Source organism: Podarcis filfolensis (genome assembly GCF_964270895.1).
Source record: "Podarcis filfolensis genome assembly, chromosome: 9".
Lineage (NCBI taxonomy): Eukaryota > Metazoa > Chordata > Lepidosauria > Squamata > Lacertidae > Podarcis > Podarcis filfolensis.
Genome location: NC_139610.1, coordinates 56,304,740 through 56,321,491, shown reverse-complemented (window position 1 = coordinate 56,321,491; position 16,752 = coordinate 56,304,740). Strand labels below are relative to the sequence as shown.

Genomic DNA, 16,752 nt, shown 5'->3' with positions numbered 1-16,752 from the left:
TCCCTACTTTTGATTTTCCTTTTAGACAAACCAGCTTACCATCAAAGCAGCTTATGGATGGCTTCTCCTGCAAACCAGGATCAAATCTTGTTATTCAGTCCTGATCTACAGGACAGATATGAACCATACTTTGCCTGAAACCAGGAATAGTGGCAGAAAATTATCACAGAAGAGGAAGACAGGTGCTAAAGACATCTGGCCACTTGCTTTTCTATTTTCAAAACAGAGCTTGACATTTTTGTAACAGTTACAGATAGGTAGCCGTGTTGGTCTGCCATAGTCAAAACAAAAAAAAAAAAATTTCTTCCAGTAGCACCTTAAAGACCAACTAAGTTAGTTCTTGGTATGAGCTTTCGTGTGCATGCACACTTCTTCAGATACTCTGTAGCACCTTAAAGACCAACTAAGTTAGTTCTTGGTATGAGCTTTCGTGTGCATGCACACTTCTTCAGATACTCTGTAGCACCTTAAAGACCAACTAAGTTAGTTCTTGGTATGAGCTTTCATGTGCATGCACACTTCTTCAGATACACGGTGTGTATCTGAAGAAGTGTGCATGCACACGAAAGCTCATACCAAGAACTAACTTAGTTGGTCTTTAAGGTGCTACTGGAAGAAAAAAAAATTTTTTTGTTTTGATTTTTGTAACACTTTAGGAAGCAGTCTCAGGCTTCTTGTCCATCTAGCCCAGGCTTCCTCAACCTCGGCCCTTTGAGACTACAATTCCCATCATCCCTGACCACTGGCCTGCTAGCTAGAGATCATGGGAGTTGTAGGCCAAAGGTTGAGGAAGCCTGATGTAGCCCCATGAAATATTCAATGACTGCTCTCTGCAGTCTCGGGAAAAGTTTTTTCCTATCACCTGCCATCTGCTGCTTTTAACTGGAGATGCCTGGAACCTTCTGTATTCAAAGTATGCTTCTTTGCTACTAAGCTCTGGTCCCTCCTAATAATAATGTCTGAACCACTATACTGATGTAGGTTGAACATGGACATTTAAAGCACATCAGTTCCTCCAAAGAATCCTGGGGACTATAGTTTACTGCTCACAGATACAATTCCCAGCAGTCTACAGTTCCCAGGATCGTGAGGGGGTGGGATGAGCTTTTAATGTGACTTAATACAATCATCAGTGGTGCATGAGCCAGCTATAAGTAAGGCAAGCACTGTTTGAGCAAATCCAGCACTGCAGGAATGAATTAAGCTATGCACCATGTAAGCCCTGCATCATAGCCTCAATGCCTACAATATAAGCTGTATCTTAAGAATTGCCCCAGTGCTGCTTCTTGCGTGAGCGAAGTATGGTTTCCTCTCCTGAGAATGTTGAAGCATTTGCAGCAAATTTGGAGTGAAAGTCGAACATCCGTTGTAGTGTTAAAATGGAAAAAGATCTGGACAGAATAGCTTTGCGGTTGCTTACTCATTTTGAGAGCTATTGTTTTGAGTAGGATGGCTAGCTGTGGGCTGGAGATGATTAGAATTTGAGACAGCCTCTAAATGTTGGAAATGTGCGGCCTGCTTACTTGTTTGTTTTAGATATCTTGCTTCATGACATCAAGGGCTATGGGTACGATAAGGTTATGTATTCTTGTATCAGTGCAGCAGTTTGGGGAGGTATGTTACACTGAAAGCAAGTGCTTCCTGCAGTGGCCATGTTAGTGTGTTACAGCAAAAATCATGGTGCTTCCACAGTTTGGGCTTGTCCACACTTCCACTTGTTCCATGCCAAGAAAGCACTGGTGCAAAAAACACTTTCTGTGTGTCCCATTCTTTCTAGGCACAGGTCTGAGCAGTTTGAACTTTGCCTCACCACTTTTCCCGGGAAAACCTGCTCTTTAATGGTAAATCAGAACAAATAGCAATCTGTAGAAAATCCAATTGCTGTTTTTCTGGATTCAGCACTAAACCATAGTTTTTCTGGGGGAAAGTGGCAGGGCAAACAGAGCTGTGGACAAGCCCTTTGTTGCCCAATTTTTTATAATGGGCAAAATATCCTGCTGGTTTATGTAACAACCATTTCCTATTTAACTTACAGCCTTGAGTGTATTTACCATTGTAAACTGCTTAGAGGTATCACTATAATCAGGCAGTATGTGAAATAAATAAATAAACAAACAAATAAACAAAATTCCATATATATATATAGAGAGAGAGAGAGAGAGAAAGAAAGAAAGAAAGAAAGAAAGAAAGAAAGAAAGAAAGAAAGAAAGAGACGGACCAGTAAAAGGACTGGCTCCAAGTATCTCATTTTCTGAGTTTAACAGGGCTGTGACTGTTCGAGATTTCCTACACTGGAAGGGAATGCCGTTCAGGCAGGGTTGCCATCTGCATGAAAGTGATGTTTGAAATATGCTCCTATTATTTTGGGAGCATGTTTCCATGGATTGGACATGCAGTTTTTGTGGAGTGTTCAGGCTTTGGTTATCATGGCAGTCTGTGAGTTTGTCTCCCCAATATCCCAAACTTATCTTTAAGTTTGGTTCATGATTGTTATGGATAGTAAAGAAATAAAGACTAACACAGTAACAAAATTTATTTTTCCAAGTATACTGTTAGATAACAGTATAATTTTTAAATATTAGTTGTGTTAATGTGATATATGAAGTGTCATATTACAGTGTATGGTCAGCTGTAGTTGTATCTTAACATTTTAGGGAGGAACAAACCGAGTGAATACATCATTATAACTTTAGCCTTGTTCCGTTGTAGTTTTAAAACTTTATTTTTTATATCAAGATCTACAACTATCAAAAGAGAATACAGATTCGTGACACATCAATTACTCTTAATATACAACAGGCATTATACAATAAATTAGATATGGGTTTCCCAAACCTGGGTCTCCAACTGTTTTGAGCTACAACTCCCATCACCCTTAGCTAGCAGGAAAGTGGTCAGGGATTATGGGAATTGTAGTCCAAGAACAACTGGAAGTTTGGGAAACTCTGAATTAGATTCACTAGCATAAAGCTTTCCATCTGCACAATGCCGCCCCAAAAAAATATCCGCCAGATATTTGGGGGAAGATCCAGGTCAGATTTGCAGGGTGCAAGGAGAGGAGAGGAGAGGAGAGGAGGGGAGAGGAAAGGAAAGTTCAATTGCATAGCCAAAAGTCTTTGCACTAGCGGATCTACTTTGTTGGAAACCACCCAATGTTCATAATAGCTATATTTAAAATGCCACTCATTCTAACAGCTCCTCCCTAACACATCATGTAATTCCATTTCCTTTTAGGCCTACTTAAGAAATATCTCCTCGTTCTCTCTGTTTTATGCAATCCACAATTTATTGCATTTTAAGGAAGATTTATTGTACATTCGTACCTTGGTTCTTGAACGGACTCCGTTCAGGAAGTCCGTTCGACTTCCGAAAATGTTCGAAAACCAAGGTGTTGTTTCCGATTGGCTTCAGGAGCTTCCTGCAGCCAATCGGAAGCTGCACAAGCCACATATGACATTCGGCTTCCAAAAAACATTCGCAAACCAGAGCACTCATTTCTGGGTTTGCAGCATTCGGGAGCCAAAACGTTCAAGTCGCAAGGCTTTCAGGAAGCAAGGCACAACTGTATTGCCTTTCTTTTATTGTGTTACTCGCTCTGGGGTCACTATGTGATGAAGTGTGGCACAGAAATTCAATAAGCAACATAAAATTAGTATAGGGGCAGAGAAAGTGAAGAAGTAAAAATTAATGCATTCTCTTTACTCACCAGTGCAGTAAAGAAGCTGGCGTTGTGTGAGAAGTTAATTCATTAACCTTTTAAAAACTGATCTCCTCAGAGGGGTTTTCGCTTCCGGTACGTTTGTGAAGGACCATCGCATGGTGGACTTCCTGGAGCTTCTAGCGAGAAGAACAAAAAATCATATCCACAAGTTAAAGTAAGTTCATAATTTACTTGCCATTTATTATTTTGGTTATGATTATTAAACCATCAATTTGCTTGTCACTTTACAGCAGCCTTCCCCAGCCTGATACTCTCCAGGTGTTGTTGGACTGAAACTCCCATCAGCCCCTGTCACCATGTCCAATGGTCAGGAATGGGGTGACCTGTGGTTAAAATATCTAGAGGGCACCAGAGCTAGGATGGTACTCACTTTTTAAAAAAATTGTATGTACTACTGCTGCTTGCTTTGGATATACAGTGGTACCTCCGGTTGCACACAGGACCCGTTCTGGAGCTCCGGTCGGATCCCAAGGAATTCAGATCCCGAGGAATTCGCGCCTTACCTACCTTCTGATGATAAAAGGGGGAGGAGAAGAGCCATTGAGCTCCTTGGAGGAAAGGTGGAGTAGAAATGCAGCAAATAAATAAATAACCAAACCCTTGGGTGGGGTTCCCTAAGAATTTTGATTAGAAAAATGAAAAGTGTACAATGGTTGTACGTACTTGCTTATGTGAAAGGTCTAAAGGGCTAATTCAGTTAGTTTGTTTTTATAAAAGGGACTATTGTATATTCAAGGCTTCCATTTTTTTATTTATATGTTCTGGTCAATGGAGAGGGAATGCACAAAGCATTAGATAGCGAATTGCTAATTATTATTTAGTGTCAAGCTTGTATTTTGCCAAGTAGAGATTTGTAGTCGCCTTGTACTCCCCAAGCAATGTTAAGTTCCAGGGTAGAACTACAAAGCAAGTTTCATTTGAAGGAGAGAACTGTGAAGGCTTATGGTGTTTGCAGTATTTGTTCATTTAAAAATCTATAGTTTGAACAAGTGCTGAGCAAACTTGCACAAGTAGGCAATGCCGTTTCCAAAGTAATAGTGGTAGCCTGTTCGAAAGCCAGTTCTGAAAACTTAAGACTGCTTTCTTTCTGCATGAATTAAAAAAATGGCTCCTTGGAAACTCCTGGCACACATCCTTTTTTTCCCAACAGCAAAGACCAGTCTGGACTTTTTCAGCCCTTCCCCATCCTACCAATAGACATAATATTCCAAGCAGGCTTTTTAGACAAATGGCAGCTTTAAAGCTCATGTCCCACTTTGCATGAATAAAGGACATCTGCAACACTACAATCTTTATTGTCAACTTCTTTCTAAAATGCAGTTCCAGTTGCATTTTGATTCTGCAAAGACCAAAGCCCTAGGCTGACCGTTGAGACTATGGCCTCATTTTCACTGAGGTGGCAAACCTATGTCTGGGCTGCACCCCTTCCGACTACATTATTTAATATTGTTCCTAAAATCTTTTATCCATGCAAAAACAAGGCCAGAACCCTTCTCCCTTAAAACTAGTAGTCTTTTATGTGCAGGGATTATTTATTTATTTTTGGTATGGAGGAACATTTAGTTATCTCAGTCCCTGCTTGCATTCTGAAATGTTAGAGGCTAGACAAGGGTTTAACATCTCCACTGAGAACTGGGCATGGCATGTGATGAGTCTAGATTTGAAGCGTGTATTCTGTGGTAGGTCAAAGGTTGATTTGGAGTGCACACCCAATTTTCTTGTTTCTACATATTTTGGCAGTTATTGGCATGGGAGTGCCATGTTTCATAGTGTCATGTGTCAAAATGAAGAACTGGGCCAGATGCAATTCACTTCCATCTTGTAGAGGACATTCTCCCCTGAAGCACAGGGGGATGGGACTATGAGATCTGGGACCTGCCCCCATCCATTTACTTATCATTGCACTCTGTTGCTGCAGAAACATTTCTCTCCAGTCTGGCTCCAGTGTGGGAAGTGAACCAGGCTAGAGAGGCAAGTGCCTCAAGTGGAAGGAAGGGAGCAGGTCCCAACTTTATATCTGAACAGAGCTGATGCACAGCAAACAAATGTGATTGTCCCTGTCACATTTATTTAAATATATTTATTTAAATGATTTTTGAAAATATGACATCAAAAGTGTTCCCATGATGTTTGTGGAAAGGGTAAGGTGTGGCGTCCCCCCCCCTTTATTAACATTTCACTCATTTCATATTTTGTCATACTTTCATTCCTTAAGCTGCAATCCTATATTTGCTTACCTGAGAGTCCCATTGAACTAGGTGGGATTTGCTTCTGAGTGGACAGGTGTAGAATTCCACTGCCACCCTTTCTTTAAGTGCGTTTTTTATTGACTTAGTGTTTTGCTTTGTATAAATCTTCCTATGGCAACACCTGTTAGGAGAGGCTGGCAGATAAATATAGGGAAGTTCCTCAAGGCTACTTCACTGGCTTGTTAGTGCCTGTTCATGATTTCAAGTTTAGCCAAAAGGAAAGAGAAATATTTTGCATTCAATTACCCTTCTGTCAGCCTACCCTAGCTCCAGGTGCCTCCTTTTCATGAATGGCAAAATTTTCAGTATGTTTTAACAGATTGTTCTAACAAATGATTTGTCAGAATGGACCTTGTGGCAAAATATATTTCACTCCATGGGTAATTGGAGATTTCCTACACCCCCCACCCCCACCCCATTTATTGTTATATTTCTGAATAGCAGTCCTATTTATCCACCAGGCTCCCAGAATAGATTTAGATGACATCACTTCAGCTAGGAGCTCAGAGCAGATATATTTTCATTACGGAGTTGAGGGGGAGAGGCAACTTGCCGCCAGCTCCTTCATCTTGTTAGGATTCAGTTTATTGGCCCTTGTCCAGCCCATGACTGTCTCAGGCACTGTTTCAGCACCAACACAACTCCACCTTGTTCAGATAGTATGGAGGGATGACTCCAGACTCCAAAGCCCCTGATGAACATAACCAGTGGCTTATATCACATGTTAAATAGCAATGGGGATGGAATAGAACTCTGCAGGACAAGCGTCATGCTAAGCAAATGCCACCAATGCTGTTTTTTGGGAATGGCACAGAACAGAACCACTGTAGTCACTTCAGAAGGATACCATGGTTGATGGTATGAAAGGAGATAAAGGAGAGCCACGTGCCTGTCCTCCTCCCAAAGCAAGTCATCAAGCAGAGTGACCAAAGCTGGTACTGGTGCTGATTTGGAATTGGTCCAGATAATCAGCTTCATCCAAGCATGTCTAAGCCATACAACCATAAGAACTTGTGGAGTGAAGCCTAAGCCCACCTGTCTCTACGGGGCATGTTTGATGTGTAGCTACCCATGCAATATCTAATCTACATAGTCCAAACACACAGTTGATTCTCTAATATTTTCCAATGGATCATGTGTCGTGTGACACTCATAGGCCAACTTCAGATTTTGGTGTTCTGTGTGATTATCTAGATCTGCCTGATGATCTCACTTGAACTGGCCACGCCATCTGCATCTGGCAGGGCCTTGAGCCTTGGCCAGCCTAGCACTCCTTGATCATGTTATGGAACTTAATTGATGGTTATCAATTCCCTGAGGCATCTGAATAGCCTTATTTATAATTTCTGCTTTAGGACTGCTTTGTGTCTATACTTGAGTGCACTCACAAGGCAATTATAAGAAAAGTCACTGTCTGGTGGGTACAACAATCCCAGAAATACTCAGTTAGGTAGGAAATTGGAATTTGGCCATTGATTTAAGCAGAATGTGAATTTAGTAGCCATTCACCACCATAGGACCCATGTTGGTCAAATTATAAGGCTTTTGGGTTTTGGTAAACAACTTTTGCTTTGTGATATGGAATGGCTGAGTTGACCGATGGCTTAGAATATCTAGTTCTTCAATGAACAGAGCAGTTTTCTCTCAGGGTTCTGTAATGCAAGGGGAACTTGGCAGTTTGGTTACGATTAGAGCCTCACACAGGAAATGTCTGAGGACTGGTAAGAAGCCCCAGAGACTCAGGAGTCTTAAAGAACAGGAAGCCTAGGGGCAAGGACTGTGCAGAAAAAGTGTAGGGTCAACAGTTGACCGATAAAGAGGAATCTGAAAGAAGGGTAGGTGGATCATGAAATCAGCCCAAGAGAAATAAGACCAAATAAAAGGGTAACGTGACTCTGAAGGAACTTCACAGCACTTAAGCTCGAGAGGGGACTTACTATAGGGCAAAGGAGCACCAGTGGGCTGAAGATGGCAAGCAAAGTAGTCAGTGGCCTAAGCACTAGGTAGCAGACCCAAGAAGTTGAAGGAAGCAAGTGCCAAGATGAAAGCAGCATTGGACCAAAACTACCCACCATGTTAAGGACAGGAGGGTCTATATTATATTGACATGATATCAGAAACAATAATAGTAATAATAATAATAATAATAATAATAATAATAATAATAATAATAATTTATTTATAGCCCACCCATCTGGTTGGGTTTCCCCAGCACTCTGGGCGGCTCCCAACAAAATATTAAATAGAATAAAACATCAAACATTAAAAACTTCCCTAAACAGGGCTGCCTTCAGATGTCTTCTAAAAGCTAGGTAGTTGTTTATTTCCTTGACATCTGATGGGAGGGCATTCCACAGGGTGGGCGCCACCACCGAGAAGGCCTTCTGCCTGGTTCCCTCTAGCTTCATTTCCTGCAGTGAGGGAACAGCCAGAAAGCCCTCGGAGCTGGACCTCAGTGTCCAGGCTGAACGATGGGGGTGGAGACACTCCTTCAGGTATACTGGAAGCAAGCAGTCAGGCAAGTGAGAGATAAAGGGTGCATAGAGTAATTAGGCAAAAGCTTTGATAGGGAATGACTACCTAAGAGCTGCAGAGTGAGAAAGGTGCAAGTGGGGAAAGTTCAAATTAATATCTAAGCTGGAGAAGAAGTTTTGGATCATAATATTTGAGGCAGTCATCACAATCCTTCCGTCTCTTATTTCCTAGCTGGAAAATCCAAGTCTTGGTGACTTCCAAGTAAGCATGCCTGGGCTCAGCCTGTAAAGGAGCAATGCATACGAGGTGAACGCAAAACATTGGGTGAAAGGCTGGCTGAGTTTGTGGGAAGCGTGCATGGGCCTCCTATTCCTCTTAACATAGTGTTTTGCTGCCTGGATGCATGCCCATACCTGCTCATGAGTGGCAGAACAAGGCAAATGGGGCTTTAATTTAATGTCAGAGTGGATTGTGCTCATACTGTGTGCGGTCAGTTTATTTTGTCATCTATTGGCCGCTTGTTTCCTTTTTCTTCTCTAGGTTTCGATTTTACTATCTGTATGCATAAATGGAGTAACAAGGTGGATTTGAAATGAAGTTGGTTGCATGTATTGCAGGCTGGCCAAAATTGATGGGGGTTTGTTTGTTTGTTTGTTTGTTTGTTTGTTTGTTTGTTTCGTTTCGTTTTTTAAATCTCTGTATGATTCAAACTTAAGTTACCTCTCTAATTTGTATTACCAAACTTTCTCTCAACTGGGATGGAGTAAATATGTCAGCTAAATGTTAAAGCATGGTTGGAGTAGGGGCTCTGAATACTACTTCAGCTTCTTGGCTGTGTTGTAAAAAAATATGTCACAATATGATCCTTCCCACCATCCCTTCAAAGGCTGCTTATTTCCTTATTCCTTGTATTATTTCCTTGGGATGATTATGTTCCCAAACATATTTGACATACCGCCCCCTTTTCAGGAAAAAAAAATACTCAGTGCCCCCCTGGAAATCTACCTTCTTTAAGTGAAGGGGGAGGTCCAGCGCCACAGCCTGTATGCCATTGGCCAAATAAGCGGGCAAGCTGAGACCCATTTCCCAGGCCTGGGTGAAGCCAAGAAGGGTCCACCCAAGCTTGGGGAAATCCCTCACCTCCAACATGACTGCTGGATCCAGGGGGAGGTGTTGCTGCCATCCTGCAACAGTGCCTGGCCTGGCGATAAGTGTCATTACAGCTGGGCTGTCTTTAGCATATGTGCCGCCAGGGTGCAAAGATCCTCCCAGTGCTGCCTCCCCAGTTTAGTTTAGCCCCCAAATTAACTTTTATTATGCTTATGTCAGATACCACGCTTACACCTTATCTCTTGTTTATGTAAGAAGGGAGGAAAAAGAAAGACTCTTTTTCATTTGCTCATTTATATGCTTAGCATTCATTGTAAAATGATGAAAAACACGTGTAGTACAGCCCTAAGTACTAAGTAGTTAGTCAAAGAAAATGCTGACAATTAGCAAAAATAAACATTATTCTTTTAACAATTTCCCTAAACAAATTTGAACTGTGAGCGATGAAATTAAAACACAATTTGCAATGTTTCACTCGCGGCACCTTTGACACGACTGATCTCATGCCGCCTGCCTGCCGCTGTCGCGAGATCAGTCGTCTCAAAGGTGCCGCTGACCCTGCTGCTGCATAGCAGCTCAATACAAAACATAACATAATCTTAGGCGGCTTCAGCGGTGAGCGCCTGGTGCCCCGCACCCCTTGCACCCCCAGCTAAAGACGGCACTACATTACAGAACAGGTGAAACATGTACGAATGGTTTTTCAATTTTTTTCTTTTTTCTTTATGTTTCCACTACCCCCTTATTTTTATTCAACACCCCCCAATTGCACCTGAGGCTACCACCCCCCTGAATCATTCCAGCACCCCCATCTCCCACATTGGGAAACAGTGATATAGACGTACATCTGTGTTCAAGAAAATACACAGGCCACAACCCAGCAGATTAGAACAATGGATGTGGGCATGCAACTAGGCTTCAGCTTTGGAAAATGAACCAAACAAACAAACTTCTGTGTTAATGGATCACAACACTGAGTTAGAAGCAGCTGTGCAGTGCAGAACTACAAACCTGACACCCACCTCTGCTCAGATGTCACATGGGCCCAAAGGGGAATCTATGCATTAGCAAACAAATCTGAGTAAACCCAGAGAGTTCCTGTCCTTGGCCCCATTGAAGATGCAACTCTTACACAGTAACATCTGGACAGCACCGCATTGGCTACGATGAGGCAAAATCCTTCATGTTTGCTCTTCAAATGTCATTACTTAATCCATAGCCTAGGGTAGGTGGTACCCAAGAGGTGGGGCATTACCAGCTTCCACTATTTTCTGTTCAGGATGGAGAGGAGAAGTTAGCCTGCTATGCCCAGGGGCCTGATACCTGCAGCTGGCTGCCTGGTCTAATGAACAGTTTGTGGACAAGTTAGAAGTTTAGTCACTTACACAGACCAAGGCTTCTTAACCCGCTTTTGTGCTACTTGGGAACAGTTTTCAGTTGGATAATCCAAAACCTGCTCTAGGGCTGAGGAGAGCTGAACAAGCCATTGGTTCTTTTTGTGTTTTTAGTGTGATGCCTGACATAGTTATGCTCTTTCATTATTTTCAAATATTCAAATTAATACTGTATCTTATTATGTATTTGCACTTTTGAAGACCTAAAATAGCTCCTGCAGCCAGACTACAGAATGCATTGCAAACAACCTATGCCAGAGTCACAACAAATGCATCATGGCTCGGTAGTGAGAGTATTTGTTTTGCTTACTACAGATTTGCAATTATGCTGGGCCTGCAAAAGTCATTGTGCAGTTAGTCACAAATGGAAAGCATGCTCACCTGCATGCTCACAGCTTGGTGGGGAAACACTGTGAAAATGGAGTGTGCACTGTTAACGCAGGACCAAAAGACATGGTTGTAGGGTAAGTGCATCTGTGTATTTGTAATTGCAACTGAGATTCCCCTTCTCCTACCTTTCCACACTCTGACTAGGGACAAACCACCTTGTCTTGATGTAGTTTTTCAAAACTGGGTGTAGTGGCAACCTATGGCTCCTTTCAAGAGAGGAAAATTTAGACCATTTCAGAGGAGTGGGAAGAGTGCAAACAGAGGGCTCCTCCATATAGTGTCAAAGCGTTCTTGAGTGTTAACTCTGAACTGGGGGTAGGGGAAGAAGTTCGGTTCATATTTTGGGAATCTGCCCTTCCCAAAACAAGATGCTAAGGGAATTATAGCTCTGTGAGGAGCACCCTCAACCAACTACTGTTCCCAGGATCCTTTGGGAGAAGCAATGACTATTTAAAGTGGTATAAAAGTGCTTTCACTGTTTTGATGTGGGTGTGATGTAGCAATGAGAATGCTAAATCCTAGTTAATCTACTTCCTATTTTAAAGAGATTGTTCAGATAAAGTACACATTATATTGTTTGCAGAGTTAGATCCAGTTTCAAAAAACTGCTAGTTTGATGTCTTTAATCTACTTTCTGGAACATATATGCCAGTCTTGAAAGAATTCCAAGACAGGCTGCTTTTAACACTTAAAGGTTTTTGGCTTTTGATGTTGAGACTCAACTTGCCAGCAACTTGAATTCAAAACTTCAGATTTGCTCTGTTGAGATTTTGCTGTGAATATTGAAAGATTTGTCATGCTACCTGTTATGTATTTTTTTTATCCAAATACTGAAACAATACATTTGCCTCGAGGACTCAAAACTTTTATTTGGAATGTAGGCATATTGCTTGCTTACATTTGTGAGAATGTGTTTAAAAAAAAAAAAAGATCTGGAACTTCCCCTTAAATTCAGGGTATACAATTCTCAGCTATTTGTTCAACAATGCATATTGTTTAATGTCCTATTGCTGTTAAAACTAAAACCTTCATAACCTTTCCCATACAGTATTACAAAAAAAGTATTGAGTTAATCAGAACTGTGTTTACCATTTATTTGCAGTTAAATTTTCTCCAAAGAGCATAAGACAGCATATATGGTTATTCTTTATTGCATTTTATTCACACAGTAGCCCATTGACATGGGTTAAGCAAAGAGAGAGAGAGAGAGAGAGAGAGAGAGAGAGAGAGAGAGAGAGCCCGAGCCCAACATCACCTTAGATCAGTCATGAAGTGGGCTTCAGGACCAGTTGGGGAATTGAATACAGGTCTCTCTGGTCTTAGACACTCAAACCACTTTAACATGCCGAGTCATGGGTATTCTCAAAAACGAAGAGAGCACAGGCAGTAGAAACATTTTAATTCCAATGCCTAAGCTGCGTTGACTGGGGCCAAGGGACCAGAAAACATAAGTAGCAATGCAAAATTGTACTGTACTCCCTTTTACGTGAAAAATTTCAGAGACCTACTGCAGATAATTATCTTGTACTTCTGTGTAGATTTCCAAACCTGGGGATACTGCACGTTACAAAGAAGAGAGTCTTAGACACACTGGAAGCACGTATGATTGATTCCTGTAAAAAAGGGTATAACCCAGGACTCCTAGTACATCCTGATCTCAGCTATATACAAGTGGAAGGTGGAGGGGAGAGACAGCTAACAGGTGGGTGATAACTGACGGTGGTTCAGGATCTCTCTTAACACAGGAAATGATTTCTTGTTGTGCCTGTCAACTCTTTATTTTCTATTCCTTAAAATAAGTATCCCCCAAGTTAAATATAGTTAGTCCCGCTCACTTGAATTTCTTAAAGGAGAAGAATGATACCACTTGTGATGTTTTTAGAAGAAATAAAATACAGTGGGAAAGGAAAGCAAAAGCTGCTTTGTGCTGCAATGTGTGTTAGCAAAAACATTTTCAAAGTTCATTTCTGCATTAATAAGTCCCACAGTCTTGAAGGTCATCCATCCATAATTAATTACTAGAAGGTTAACTAATTTTAGCCTAATTTCCATCATCACATGGGAAAACTTAGAGGTAGGGCTTAGCTATATGTTCCACATAGTCCCATAGTCCTTCCCTCCCTCCCAAAGGGAGCTCTCTCGTCAAGTAAAGCAGCTGTGGGTGACCTCAAGTTGAGCAGAAGAGCAGCAGAACTTCCCATATCACTTAAGGAGAAAGGCAGTGGGAGGTTTGTGCATGCAGTATTGGACATGCAAAAGGCTTGGCAACCCTTTTTCACCCCGCCACCAGTCATCTTCTCGCCTTAAAGCCACCTACAGCTAAGGGAACATAGGAAAGTAATGCATCAGCCCATCTAGCTCAGTACTGGTTGCACTAACTAATGGTAGCTCTCCAGAGTTTCAAGCAAAGGTCTCTCCCAGCCCTGTGTAGAAATGCCAGAGATTGAACCTAGGACCTTCTGTGTGCAAAGGAGATGCTTTTGCTGCTGACCTGCAGTGGGGATGGGGTGGTGGGTGAGAGAATTTTGAAAATGAACTTTTAACATAATTCCTTATTTACTTGATAATACCAGTTGGCCCTTTTCTGTGTTGTAGTCATGTTAAAAAAGACCTTGTTCTCAGGCAAGATACATACACAAACAGAAAACAAACCTATACAAATACATTTCTCAGTAATGTACCTGCTACATTCATATTTAACTGCACAAAGGAAAAACAGTATCTACAAAGTCCATAAATGTTCATACTCCATGGAAGTTGCTCTTCCTGTGTCTCTTCTACTAGTATAGTCAATAAAGTTTCACTAGGTTCTAATAAAAGTATATGGTTTACCTTGGCCTCTTAATAGTTTCATTTTGCTTCCTTGACCGTTTGATACCAAAATTCCAGTGTAGCAGCACTGAAGTTCTTCTGATGTCTGGCAATAATGTTTGAAGCAAGTCCCCATGTGCTTCCTTAAGCATAGAAATGTATTCCAAGTGCATTTATTGGGGAATGTCCAACATAAATAAAGTTAGTTTTATTTGCAAAAGTTGCTGGGCTCTGAGTCAACTTTATGTTGAATGCCACCAATCTATCTGTAATGGAAAGTTTCAACTTTTTCCACCAGAGAACATCCTTTCCTTTGGTTTGCCAAAATTTGCCTTGTATGGTTTATTTAAATTTCTAGTTATTGGGATGTCTAAATAGTGACAGTTATGATAATGTGTAGAAATTAAAATAATATCACATAATGCTGATTGAAGCTTCAGTAGAATGTTAAAATAGGCCTAGATGTAGTGATCACCATATCGTCTGCATACATCAAGAATATTGTTTCCCTTAATGGTGATTCCATGAATTGGTTGGCTCCACTTTAAGCCTTCTTGCTAGTAGTTATAATGCCAAGATAAGTGCAGTTAAGGAGCACCTTTGCTTCATCATTTTTTGCATATGTATATGGCAGTTTCATGATTGGGTTGACTATTTGGCGGCATAGGATGAAGCCTTTATTTTGCCTGCTGAATCTTCTCTTCTCCCACCCTCACCACCATCCTTTGCCGGTACCACCGTTACAGACATAAGGCTACAATAATTCAGTTCCTTTTTTCATTGATTACAGAGAGAGAAAGAGAAATCATTCATCAGTCAGCTCTTCAACAGACAAAAGAAATGGACCTCAGCGTAGTACGGCTCATGTTTACAGCATTTCTTCCTGACAGCACTGGCAGCTTTACAAGAAGACTCCAACCTGTCTTGTCCGATCCTATATATGATAGCAGTGAGTGTCTTACCTATCTTCATTCATTCTACTATGGCCAAATCCCAGTCCGGTGCTTATTTTGATTTATGATTGTTTATTCTTGTAGGGTTAGAGAGGCTGATCCCCATCGCTTTTAACATTCACTGAAAGTTTGAGATATTTAAAAAATAGAAAAATACCATGTAATGTCTGAGAAACACACTACGACAGTATACACTGTGCATGCAATGCAGTACGACAAAGGAGAACCTAGGACATGTTTGCTTGTGGTGCATAACTAGTGTTCCTTTTAGTGTCTCCCTGGATGCACCCAAAGATGTCAGTCAAGTTCTAAGGTTATGACTTACAGATCTACAAATTAATGACATGCTGTCAACTATACTAAACTGCCTGTAAAATGTCTGTCATCTTCGGCGTTTTCTTTGCCACACAGCTAAAATGCTTGAAGACTAAAGCATACAGGGCATAATCCAAACAACTCCCAAGGGTTTGTGGATGGCATGTTGCAAAGGCTTGAGAATATGGTTCAGCTAGGACTTGGGTGCTACTTAGCAAACCTTATAGTTGGGTAGTAATTTGGCGGTGGCAAGCAGTGCAGGCCACATCTCAGCTCTGATAGTCCTGAATGCATTGTGGACAAAGCAGGTAATATATTGGAGACTTTGAAGACATCTTGGGTATAAACAGGAAACTGAACTCTCCTCCACCTCCATCCCAGACTTTCCAAACCTGCTATGAGCCACAGTCTAGTGAATCCACTTTGTCCTTGAAACCTTCAGCCCCCACCTCTCACTATAAAATGGCTTATTCCCTGTGGTCTGAGACTGGGGGCCTGGCATCCTGCTGTACATCTGAATTTCCAGTCCTCGTGTGTAAGGAATTGTTCTTATATCTGTTTAATTATCAAGCAAAAAAAAAGTTGTTGGCAATACTTTTTGTGGGGGTGGGGAGTAAGGCCTGCTAAAGAAAGCCTTCTGTGTGGAACCTGCAGCAACTTTCTCCTTTGGAAATGGTATGAATCACAATAACGATGATCTCTGTTTTGTGGTTGCATTTCATTTCCCCCCTATCCTTTCTTCAACTCAGTTCGGTAAACTGTAACCTGCCTTAAAACTATCTTGCCAATTCTTCAGTGTATTGTAACTCTTATTATGGCCGTATTATAATATTAAAAGATGGATCAGATGTTCCTCCACTTACTACCTTTAGTGTCGATTCAGTACAGTTATGAATATTGTGTGGATGTATTTCATTTTAACTTTGAAAATAAAACATGGCTAGAGGAGGCTCTTGCAGGAGTAAACTTCATAGACTCCCTGTTTTTACCAAACAGAAGCCCCCAATGCATCTAACTTAAAAATTGTACGAATGGATCGGACAGCAGGCTGTGTGACAGGAGGAGAAGAGATTTACCTTCTTTGTGACAAGGTTCAGAAAGGTGAGAACTCAGGATGCTTTATCATATTTGAGCATGATTCTATGATAATCACTAGGACTTCATAACAACCACTGTTCTAAATGTGTCAAACTATGGCCATAATCACACTATACATTTTTTTAAAAAAAAATGTGTTTATGCCGTGGGGGGGGGTATTGGTTTTTTCTGTTTTATTCTGTATTTTGTGTTGTCATTTCATGTGTGTATGTTGTGATCTTCATACTGATATACTG

At 41.2% G+C, this 16,752-nt stretch overlaps 1 protein-coding gene across 1 annotated transcript in view; it reads left to right on the top strand.

The window, feature by feature from the left end:
• NFKB1 (nuclear factor kappa B subunit 1) overlaps nt 1-16,752 on the top strand; it is a 68,655-nt gene that overhangs the window by 20,648 nt on the left and 31,255 nt on the right. The window contains exons 5-9 of the mRNA XM_083571126.1: nt 3,777-3,875; nt 11,265-11,413; nt 12,878-13,041; nt 14,941-15,099; nt 16,415-16,519. Of these exons, the coding sequence (XP_083427252.1) occupies nt 3,777-3,875; nt 11,265-11,413; nt 12,878-13,041; nt 14,941-15,099; nt 16,415-16,519 (676 nt within the window). The remainder of the gene's footprint in view (nt 1-3,776; nt 3,876-11,264; nt 11,414-12,877; nt 13,042-14,940; nt 15,100-16,414; nt 16,520-16,752) is intronic.